This window comes from Hirundo rustica, chromosome 7 (genome assembly GCF_015227805.2).
Source record: "Hirundo rustica isolate bHirRus1 chromosome 7, bHirRus1.pri.v3, whole genome shotgun sequence".
Taxonomy (NCBI): domain Eukaryota; kingdom Metazoa; phylum Chordata; class Aves; order Passeriformes; family Hirundinidae; genus Hirundo; species Hirundo rustica.
Window position 1 is genome coordinate 13,149,191 of NC_053456.1, and position 12,312 is coordinate 13,161,502.

General features: G+C 41.0%; 1 protein-coding gene across 1 annotated transcript in view; it reads left to right on the plus strand.

Moving 5' to 3' along the window:
- CNTNAP5 (contactin associated protein family member 5) overlaps positions 1 to 12,312 on the plus strand; it is a 270,985-nt gene that overhangs the window by 148,799 nt on the left and 109,874 nt on the right. Inside the window, exon 10 of the mRNA XM_040068846.2 lies at positions 38 to 209. Coding sequence (XP_039924780.1) covers positions 38 to 209 — 172 coding nt within the window. The remainder of the gene's footprint in view (positions 1 to 37; positions 210 to 12,312) is intronic.

The window sequence follows — 12,312 nt, forward strand, 5'->3', positions numbered from 1 at the left end:
ACAATATTCTTCTCTGCCTCTTCTCTTTTTCCCGCAGGGTGCCCTGACAATTTCACCGATTCCCAGTGTTTAAATCCCATTACTGCTTTTCAAGGCTGTATGAGGCTCATCTTTATTGATAATCAGCCCAAGGACCTTATTTTAGTTCAGCAAGGCTCCCTGGGGAATTTTAGTGATTTACACATTGATCTGTGTGGCATCAAAGACAGGTAATTATTATTTCTTCTTTCTTCTATTTGTTCATTTTTCATCCTGGTGGTTTATAAATACAGGTTGCATTAAGTGAAAATTCTAATCTGCCAACATTACAGATATTAGGCATAATGAAGCTACTAATAGAAAATACTGCAACAAAGATAGGAGGACTGGAGGGGAAATGGTTTCAATTACACGAGGCTCTCTTCACATTGACTTGTAGGAAATAGAGTATGCAAATTCAATCAAACTATAGATTGGTGAAAGGATTAAATTTTTTTGCATAAACAACATTTGATTGCTTTGAAGTTCTAGAGGAAATGAAAGAGAAGGAAAAATTAGTTGATTCATCAGAACATGTCATACCCTTAATATATAAGCTGGTTCTGCTTAAATAAATCATCTACAATTCCTCTTGTTAGCCATTACAGCACTTTCATGACGAATATATGGTACATCTCATGTGCAATACTGTCCATTCAGTGGGACAATATAATGATAGAATATCTGCATCTGCCAGAGAAACATTTCAGTTTATACAGTGTTTCGTACCCCTCCTAAGATGAAACCTGACAGAAACCCCAGATTTTCCTGTGAACAGCAGAGAGGAAATAAGAAACCAATTTTTTTTTAAGTATTCTGTAACTCTCATTTGCTTCTTATGGGTTTTTAGAGTCTAAATATTTCTGAATCATTTATGCAAATGTATACTTTGAAGTTAGTATGTGGAATAGGAGGTTCTGTGATTTTTTAATTTTTTTTTTTTTTTTTTAAATCTACCTAAGTTCTGAAAAGTAGAAATGGAACTTCTGGAAATTTCATGTGCTTCAAATGGTTAGGAGAGTAATAAGGATATTTTGGAAAAGCATTAGGACTGTAAATATTTGATGTATTTTTTTCAGACATTACATAGATGAAGTTGATGGCTGATTTCCATTATTCCTTCCTGTAGGAGGGATCAGCCTGCTGGAGCTGCAGTCTTTTGATAAGTGGGCAAAATGTCTGTGGTGTAAAACCTTTGTGCTTATCTTTGCATTTTCATTTTTTGTTAATTCATATGGAGAAATTACTGACTTGGCTGATCAAATCTCTTTTCTACTCTTAATGATGACTGAATTCAGGGGGATGTGAATTTCATACTTGGTGTGCCTGAAATGGTTGATGGAATTCTACCATTCCAAGGTGGAATGGAAAAAGTTGCAGCGAATTTTACAAAAGGAAGCAAAATGTCATCTTTCCTAAGAACTGAGAGAGAGAATTTTGCTGTTTCCTTGGAAAAGCAAAATATTTTAGATTGAGTGGACCATTTAAAAGCACTTTGTGTGACTGTATGTTGAAACAAAAGAGAACTCTTCTGGTATGATGCAGAGGTGCTGTGGGACATCTCCAGTGCCTTCACTGCCACCAAGTCCAGTCTATGTGCAACTCTGTGGTACTACTGAAAATATCTTCTTTATCTTTGGTGTCCCAAGGAGGACAAGCATTAGTCTGTGATCATACCATAAACTTATTTAGGACAAAGATCCAAACATAATAAGAGTGGGATTGTTTTACATAATGCCACCTTTCTTGTTAAATATATCACATAGACAAAAACAAATTTATGTGTCATCTAATGAAGAGCCTGGGGGTGCTGGCTGACAGAGGCTGGATGAGCCAGAGTGTGCCCAGGTGGAATGGAAATACACTGGCATCCTGCCCCTGTACTCTTCAACATCTTCATAAATGATTTGGATGTAGGACTGGAATGGATATTGAGCAAGTTTGGACACGATACAAAACTGGGAGGAGCTGTTGACTTCCTCAGAGGTAGAGAGACCCTGCTGAAAGTCCTTGGCAAATGGGAGGGCTGGGCAATCACCAATTGTATGAAGTTAAACAAGAGGAAATGCTGGATTCTGCACCTGGAACGGGGCAACCCTGGACGAATGGACAGACTGGGGGAAGATGCTGGAAACCAGTGCCACAAAAAGGGATTCCTGGAGAACCCTGGTTGATAGCAAATTAAATATGAGCCCTGGCTGCCAGGAGGAACATCCCTGTCCTGAGGGCATCAGGCCCAGCACTGCCAGCTGGTCAAGGGAGAGGATTGTCCTGCTCTGCTCTGACCTGGAGTGGTCTCACCTCCAGTGCTGGGGGCAGCTTTGGATGCTGTGATGTAAGAAGGATATTAAACTATTAGAGGGCCTCCAATGCGGGGCAGTGAAGATGGTGTAGGACCTTGAAGGGAAGCCTTGAAGGGAAGAGGAGTGCCTGAGGGCTCCTGCTCCATTCAGCCTGGAGAAAAAGAGACTGTGGGGACACCTCAGTGCAGTTACAACTTCCCTGTGAGGGGAAGAGCAGGGGCAGGCACTGATCTCTGCTCTGTGGTGACCTGTGACAGGACCTGAGGGAATGATATGAAGTTATGCCAGGGGAGGTTTAGGTTGGAAGTTAGAAAAAAGTTCTTCTCCCAGAGAGTTTTTGGACACTTGGACAGGCTCCCCAGGGAAGTGGTCACAGCACCAAACCTGACAGAGCTCAGGAAGAAGTATTTGGAAAATGCTCTCAGGCACATGGTGGGACACTTGGAGATGTCCTGTGCAGGAAGAGGAGTTGGACAGTGGATCCCTTCCAACTCAGCATATTCCATGATTCTGTAATTCTAAGATTTATTGCTGTGTGCACTGTAAAGCACACGTTTTTGTAATTTTAATGCATGTGGGAATTGTGTAGTTTAATTAACATGTAAATGGGACATTTGTCTTAGTTATCTGAGCTAAAAACTCTTTTGAGGAATATGCCTCTATTTAGAATCGGTTTATTTGTTACAGGCTTGTAGGCCAAGCTCATTCAGACTTGGACTCTGAAAGCAGTGGCTAGGCAGCTCACTGCAACTTGTGCCTGCTCCTAAAAAGAGAATTAATGACTTTATTTTGGAAGATGATAAACTGGGATGACTATTGATGCCAGCAGTACATTTTGGAGAGAGATTCCAGCTGTGCAAGCATATAATGCACACACCCACCCACATACCCTGGGATTCTCTGTCTCGAGTGATGAGCTTCCATTGATTTTGATGGAGCCATCTGAAGGACTGAGCCTTAAAGTCTCACTATCACTCAGCTCCAATATTTGAACAATATGCTTGCTTAAACGAACTTGCCACGAATACCTCCCATCCCCTGTATTTATTATTTCCATTCTCCAGTAACTATTTCTTAGTTATCCTTCTTTCCATTTGGTGGCTAGGGAGACAGTGCTTTTGGAGAACAAGTGAACATGACCCTTCTGTGAACAGGCAGCTTTTGTTTTCATTCAGACGTGTCTTGCAGCCTTAGGGATCCTGTGAACAAGGCCACCCTGCAGCAGCGCTGGTCTTGTTGGAAGAGGCAGTTTAGGATGTATCGGTGAGAGCTGAGTTCAGCAGGTAGGACATTAAGACGTGGTAGGGTGTTGAGCAATATGGGCTGTCCAGGTGATGGAAGAAGGCTCATTAGCACCATCTCCTATTAAGGCACTGCCTGTTTGTAGCCTTCAGTGCAATGCCAGCATTGCTGATATCCCTGCTGCTGCATATCAAGTTGTGTCTGAATTGCAATCCTCTTGTGTGGTACCTGTATGTTTTCCTTAGGTGACACATCCTATAAAGGGAAATCCCCAATCTGTTCATGTCAGAACAGTGTCTGCTCCACAAACCCTGCAAAGTATTCCCTTCTTTGTCTGCTTCGAGACAAAGTTGCTCCTGTAAACTGTTCCAAATGCTTTATGGAACAGGAAAATAGAAACTGTAGAAGGAAGCAATTTTTCTGTTAGCAATGTGTGTGTAGAACTCTTGGCATTGTACCCACTTCCTGCCTTCTGCTAATCCAGTCAATTCTTTTTCCTTTGTTCTAGTATGTATATTTACTATGATTAACCAAATACAGAGTGCTCGGTCTTTTCTGAGGATATTTCAACCTGTGGTGCTTGCACTGCTCCTGTTACAAAGTGCTAGAAGTCCTGCCTGCAGGGCATCTATCCCCCTTCCAGTGAGATGTGGAGAAAAATTAAGACAATATTGTGCTAAGCCATGGAGGTCTGTTCCATCTTTAAAGGGAAATAGATTTCATTTTGTCCCTCTTATTTTGTTGCCTTTTCAGAATTAATACTCTCTTAGGAGTGCACATTAGGACTTGTTTGCTTTACATTGTATTAATAAGTCAGAAAACACAGTTTTGTACACCATGCCAGCATTTCCCCTGCATGGCATGGTACAAAGCAGAAATTAACAAAGCAGAGAGGCCTGGAACTGACAGAACCATGAAGTCCTTGAATTCAGAGACATTTTGTTGGGGATGAAAGGAGCTATGTTTAAACAGTCTTTTGCACCAGGATGTGCACTGTGTTGACCATCTCTGACCAAAAGCCATCTGATATGGGCCTAGACCAGAAAAAAACTAAAAAAAACAAAAAACCACCCCAAAACAAACAAACAAACAAACAAACAACTCCAAACCACTCTTTGAATTTCTTTTCAGTTCAGTGTGATAAAGATTAAGTCCATGGCTACAGGAACCATAGAGTCCTCACTCCTGGTGTTTGCACTGTAGGTGTCTTTCAAGAAAGGAAGCATCTTCTGGCGATGGCATATTAAACCTGAAAGATTCCAGGAGAAAGTCTGAGCACTAAGTCTAGTGAGAATAATGCTTTTTGGTTTTGGCCCTTAATCTGCAGGGAGGAGGATGTCAGTGTCAAGGGATGGGGAGGTGGCAAACAGAATAAAATATTGTAAAAATCAGAAGGGATTCACTCCATTCTCTTGATGCCGACTAAGCCTCCAGCTGTGCAGCCAGGCTCCCTGTCTTCCACCTGCAAGTTAGGGGCTTTACAAACACAAGAGGGACTTTCCTAAGTACTTCAGGTTTAGAGAAGAAAAAACCCAAAAGAACAACATACAATGGAATGTCTTTTTCCTAATGGTGTCTTCACTTATTCATTTCCCTCTTCAGTATTTTAGTGTTTGCAAAGACCTCTTGACCCTGCCAAACAGCCTCCTGGACCTGGGTTGGGGATGCAGTTACAGAGACTTGCTGTTTTCTTCATGTGGTGTTTTATCCTGTTAGCTTTGAAGGAAAATATGCTTGAAGCCATTGGCCTGATCTAGCCAGGAGCTCTGAGCCAAAATACTAGTCTCTTGGCATCATCTACACACTTCATTTTGAAATTTGGGGTTACTAGCAGCTGGACAAATTATGTAACACAAATCAGCAAGTGAACAAAACAGGTGGGGTGAATGTGTCCAAGTGAGGAGTAGCAGGGGGATGAGCAAACATCGTTTAGTAAACACTGACTAGGGTTCCCACTTTGGGTTTGCTAGCGGTCATGCTTCTAAATTTCTGTTCTCCATAAAGATATACAGAGCCCAAGCTGTTTCTTCAACAGAAGAAACAAACAAACAAAAAACCCCAACAAACAAACAAAAGACAAAACCCCACAAAAATAACAAACAAACAAAAAACAACCACACAGCAGGACTGGAAAATATCTCTTGCAAAGAAAGATTGACCAAGTTCTTTAACCAGAAGAGATTGCTGACGGAAGGCAGCATAATGGTCTTAGGTGCTGAGAGGCTGCTGCAGCCCTGGGGGGAATGGAATAATCATCCTTTCTGCCCGGGGTGTGTCAGAGAGCTGCCGTGGCTCAGACTGCCTGAGGAGACTGTCAAGCCTCTGTCACTGGAAGGCTTTAGGAAAATTAGATGAGTCTGTGAGAAATAATGAGCATGGGTGTGGGTGATCCTGCCCTGGAGTGTGAGCGTGGACTAAGTGATCTTCCAAGTTCCCTCCAGCTCTGCTGCATTTGCTCAGGGTTTTCCTGCAGCTGGAACAGCTGTGCCTTGTTCTTGCTTTGGGGGTTCTGAAATGTCAACAAAACCGTACATAAATTAAAAAACAAACAAAAAAAATCACCAAAACCCTACCAAAAATGGGAAAAATCTTGCAGGAATTTAGCTTATGAAGTCTCAGACCTGTGAGAAAGCTCATTTTAGTAGATGTATCTCATAGACAGTCTAAGGCAGTGCTGCAGCTTTGAGCAGGGACTGTGTAGCCCAAAGTTACTTTTTTTTTTTGTTGTTGTTGTTTTTGTTTTTGTTTTGTTTTTTTTTTAATAACCTGATATATATATAGATAGATGTAAATATATATGAAATGGAAGAGAAGGAGCAGCATTTCCTGGTTGCATGTCCTGATTTGCTCTTTTTTGCTTCTAAAAAACACATGATTCATTTTTACAACGCAGAAGAAAGCTATGAGGCTGCAGAATTTATTGATCTGGTTTTTTTGGGGGATATCTTCTTTGCAAATTTCATGATGTCTAGAATGGTGGTTAAACTCCATTATGGTTAGTGGTATTTTTTTCTTTGAAGAAAAGTACCCTGATTCCCCTCTACTTGCCTCTCTGTTTTCTTGAGGTCCTGTGACTTCTTGGAGGTACCTGTCTCTCTTTCAGATATGATGTAAAGGAGAGAGAGAGGTTTGGAGAAGGCAGGGACTGAGGCACTGGATAACTACAGAAGCATCTTCCCCCTAGTGAATCAAGACAGCAGCTCTGTATGGATCACTTCACCACCCTCTATTTTAGTTGCTAAAAGATGAAATGCAAATCCAGTTGGATGTATTCACTGACCTCCTCCTTGGCCTGACCAGCCTTTTGCAGGGAGTGTGTCCTCTCTGGGCCACTCAGAGGAGCTGCTGTGTGCAGCTCTGACTGTGCAGTAAGTCTGTCATTCAGCCCTCTTGGCTGTTTCTAAAACTGACTCTCTGTTCTTTGATATGCTACAAACTGCTCTCTACAAGGAGAGATGAAATAGGCTTGGACTTTTCAGCCTGGAGAAGAGAGATCTGGGCAGAGTTGTGCAATGAGGAGCAGCATAAAGGAGGAGAATAATAAAGAAGAATGCAGTTTCTCACAAGTTCAAATCTTACACATCAAATTGGATGTTGGTAGATGCTGTAGAGGTCAAGTGTAAAGGAAAAAGCCAGTAAGGCGTACATGAATTCATAAGCCACAGATGGCTGGAAGTTGGCAAAGTCTTCAGTGGGATGCTCTTGAAGTTATTTCATCAGCATTTTTGCTGTGGCACTGTCAGAGTAAGGAAATTGAAGGAGGGGCACTGTTGATCTGAAGCAAGTCTGAAAGGAGGTGATAAATTTAGGACTAGGAAGTCCAAGTCCCTCACTGTTTCTAAAACATTGTTTTCATTTTATGCGTCTCTGTTCTTCAAAAACAAAATATATTTTGTCATAGCTGTGCTAATCTCAAAACGCATTTGAATCTGAGTGTGAATTTTGCTAAGTACTAATACGTTCTGCGCTGTGTTTTCTCTTCTTTTGTGTCAGTGGAAATAGTGGGCGTGTGGATCTGTCTGTGTGTGGGCCAACAATGAAAGGCATAAGCTGGGGGAAATTCAGTCAGCCTCTCATTTAAAAATAAATGAAATGGGTAGGAAAGCAAATATGCAAATGCTGAGAATTTGGCCACAGAGTTGAGGAGCTCTGGGATTTCCCATTCAGCAATTGGCTCGAATGCCAGATTTTGTGACTAGAAATACTAGCTCCAGTCCTGAAGCTGAGTTGGTTGTTTGCTGTGGTTGGCATCCTGTTCAGAGAATAGATGCAGGAATGTGGCCTCAAGAGATACTGCAGCTCAAGGGTTACCATGGTTATTAGGAAAATGTGCCAGAAAATCATTAAACCTCAGCCCAGAAACACAGTGGATTTGCAGTCCTTCATCATACGGCGCAGATGCTCCCTTTGGGCTGAGCAAGGCGGGCTGCTCTTACCACAGATGGACCCCTTGGAATACAGCAGCAAGGGCTGCAGTGTTGCCTGGAGCCTGAAGGCATGGCTTGATTATTCTCATGCACTTCTTGCATGCAGTGGGACAGACTGCTTTGCAGTGTTAGTCCCAGAGAAGAAAATTCCATTTGCAGGAGTCCTTGCATGCTGGGTGTGCACAAACAGGTGTGGCTTCCCCTACCAGCTCCTACAAAGTTTGTAAGCAAAAGCGCTTAGGAGGCATTGCCGTCGGGGTAACTTGTGCTGAAGAGCTGTTGTGAGTAGAAAAGTGGTCTCTTTTTCCTTTGAATTGGCACCTCATATGGAAATAGTCTCTTTTGCCTCCCAAGGTGGTGCTGGACAAATGGTTGCATTCACCAGGCTTTTGAGGCAAATCCTCTTCAAACACACCCATAATGATGACTTTGGTTCCATTCACGTTTTTAACTGCTCAGCCCCTGTCACAAAGGATGAATTATTTTTGTTGCCCGCTGACAGAGAAAACTCTGTTAAAGGAGTCTGAAATTTCATGATTCCATCTATCCCGCCAGAACTGAAATACCTTGAAGTGATGGACTTTTTTGTGGCAGTTTCCCTGGGCAGAGGTGGGGCTGAGGCAGGTGGAGAAGCAGGGTGTTGTACACCCATTGTTTTATTGTCATAAATTCCATGCACGATTTGCACTTGAGTACATTAGACTGGGTTGTCTTCAGATTAGGAAAGGCTTTTTTGTGTTAAGCCTGTCATTTTCCATAAGTGAACTATGAGGGCAGCCAGATCCTGCTTTCCTTTAGGCTCAGGTTCACAAGTTTGCACAAGACATGCATATAAAGTGCATGAGTTGCTCTCCCTGTCTACAGCTGCTGAGGTACTTTAGTCTGATTGCTGCAGCTCATGTTGGTTTTGCGCTGATGAAGCTCTGACTGGGTTGTCCTATTTTTACTTGGCTGGCACCTTGCCTTTGCTGTAGCAGATACTGACAGTGCTTGTCAAGGACAACGCCAGGGACTTCAATTCCCTTAAGTGACCTGGGGGAGAGGGGCAGGAAAAAAATGTTTGTGTTGAATTCCTGTTGGCAGATGGACGGATGGCACATCTTGCAGGATGTCCTGGGAATTCCAGTGATGTGCCACAAGGAACACAAAGCTGACTCCAGATATTTTCTTCTGAATCCTGGCAGTGCCCCATGTCTGTAGCATCAGCGAGCAGACACAGCCGCGCACTGATGTTGCCATCCTTATTAAACCAAGATTCATCTGCATATTCCAACTCTCCCACCGAATTCAAATGGAGAGAGGGACATGGGGTATCCATAATAATCACTGCGATGAGATTGATATTTACAGTTTTACTTGGTTAGGGAGAAGTATATGGAGCTGATTCATGAGTTGGCTTCCCTCAACTGCTTCAGTTGTGGAGCACAAATTGTGTCCTTAGTCCCTATTCTTTTATGCCTACCCATGTTTTATCTGTGAAAATTCTTCGTAGTACTTTCTAAATAAATTAGCTTAAAGTGTTCTTTTTCCTTGCTAAATAGAGCTGACCTTTTAAAACCTGCTTTATGCCTATTTTCTTTGTAGATTCTATTATATTTTATTATCAATTTTTACTTGTAAGAAAGAAATTTTTTTTTTCTTTTTCTTTTTTTTTATTTTTCTTCCTTTACTATTATTGCTGAACTTAACATTGCTTCATGTGTTGTACTGTCAAAATGGGCCTTTGGGAAATTAATTACTATTGCAGGTGAAGGGTGTTAGGATAAATCTGATAAAAGCATAGTGTTTTTTCATATTTCTTAACTCTCCTCTTAGATTTAATGTGTGCCCTGAAGCAGAAGCCAAACTTCATATGATCCTTTCACCCCCCAGCTTGGCCATGCAAGTGAAAAAGTACTCTGGCTAATTGTCCAGTGAATTTTAATTTTTTTTTATTAGAGTCTCAGGCTGGGATTAAAAAAATCAAACATTTAGTATTGCATCTAACCCCACATAAATATCTGCAGTTCATTGCAGAAAGAATAATTAAAAAAACAAACAAACAAAAAAACAAACCACCAACCCCCAATTTGGCATCCATCCTTTTCATTCTCTATAGTTTTTCTATCTTCATTATTTGGTGCCTTCTCTGCAGAAATGACAATTATTTTATAGTGCATATTACTTTCTCTTTGTGGGAAATCCTCTTATGTTTTCCCTTCTTGGTTTTATAGCAATGAGTGGGATGATTTTACATCACATTCCTTGAATTTGGATGGTGATCAAAGTTGAAATGAGCTGAAGACATTAAGAGGGGATGCCATGTTCTTTTTCAAAATGTTTCTGATTTTGCATAAATCCCAGGTTTGGGTTGAGAATTGCCCACCTATGTCTGCACCCTCAGCCAAAGCAAATTGGACTGCACACCTTCAGATGCTGGAAAACCCAGATCTAGATTTTTTCCTGTAAATGCTGCTGGAGAGACTGTCCTGGCTAGTTGTGATGGTCCAGATAAGTAGTTCTGTTGTTTTGTTTCACCTTTAAAAGGTGACTTCAGTCATGTGAGTGAAAATTTTTCCCTTATCTTTTGTGTCTTTAGCCTGTTTTAGAATTCAGTGGACAAATAGCACAGGGGTACTGAAATTTCTTCTATAGTTTATATATGAATTAAGAAAACCAGGAAAAAGTTTTCAAAAAGTTTCCCTTTCTCGTGCTTGGTACTTTGTAAAATGCTTTGCTTTGTGCTTGTTCAGCAAAAATTAGGATATTGTTAGAAATGTATTCTTCTCTTTTTATCACATTGTCCTTATAGAAATCCTGGGTTTTTTTCTACTTCCTCTGTGCTAAACCCAAAGCAGAACACTGGAATGGGGTTTGGGGAATGGAAAATGGATGTGGAAATGGGGAAGATATCTTAAATCCAAACTGTTACATGGTGGGAAACGAAAAAGGGGAAAATGTATCTTAATGACTTAATGCCTTGTAATGATCATTATACAGAGAAGAAAATAGTAGTAGGAATAGAGGACAACATGATGTTCTGTGGGTGTTGAACAGTCTCTCGGGTCCTTCCCTAGAGTATGCACCTATATCACAAATGAGACCTCCTAACTAATGAAACTAAATTACTGGAATTACACCCTTGCAAGTAGCATTTTGGAGTGTGGTCTTGGAAATCCTCTTAATACCACACAGGTTTTAAGATGGAGGGACAGGGTGCAGAAAAGCAGAGCAAGATTTTAGAAATTCAAACCCAGAGGCCTGGGTGCTGGATTTAAAATCCCTGTAATTCTGAGGAGCATCCCCTCATCTCCTCATATTTATTCTAATGTTTAAAGCAGCTGAATAATACAGGTAATGGCAGAGCTTCTCTCCAATAGCTTAAGGGCTGATTGACAATGAAGTGTAATAAAATCACGTAGCACAGTTTCCTTCTCTTGGACTGGGATATGATCTTCACACTGTCAGATGCTCTTGCTCTGTGATAGAAAACAAGAAAATATTTGTACAAAGCAATTCCCAGAAAAAAATAGGCAATCACAGTGGAAAATGCTGTCTCTGAGGAGGGGGCTGTTTTCTAGGCTTTGTGTTTCTCTAATGAGAATGAAAAGGAATGCTCCAAAGATTATTTGGATAATGCCATAAATTGGTTTTGCTTTCCCTTCATTAATTGTGTTTTCCGTTTCCTTGTTTCGTACATGTAATACCAGCTGCAGAAAATGACAATCCAGGCCCGTGAAGGTGTTCACTAGTATGTTTAAGTGCTGTGTTTCAGAGCAAAATAAAGACAGACACTTCAGATTCATCAGTATCATTCAGTAAATCCTGTTGAGAGTAGGTAAAAAATTGGTTTGAACGCCTTCCTATAACTGCAGTGACTTTTATATGTGGAAAAGTGCTGAAATTGGAGAAAGTTAACTTTGTCCCCATGAGTGTAGGGACTTCTCACTAGGGTGGGAGAGGGGATTTTTCCTGAATGGGACCCCTGTGGAGAAAGAATGCAGTTTGAAAGTAGGTAAGGGTCTAATCTGTGAGCTTTTGAAGTCCCTCTTGAGTGTGGAATTGAGTTTGGGGGAAATCTGAATAGAGTTCACTCCCATTGCTGTTCCTTTAGAGTAAAAATCCATGGGATGTGCAATGTCACAGTAAATTAAAGGCCAGATATGAGGATGCAAGTAGAATATAATATCATATCTTTCTTTGTTTGATTTTTGCAGATGGCTTTTCTGCTTTTGCTTTGTAAAATGATGAATTCTAAATGGAACAGCTGTCTGTACAGGATGGTTTATTTGTTTCCCTTTTTTCTTTTTCAAATTTATTTATATAAAATCTTTTCTGCTGAT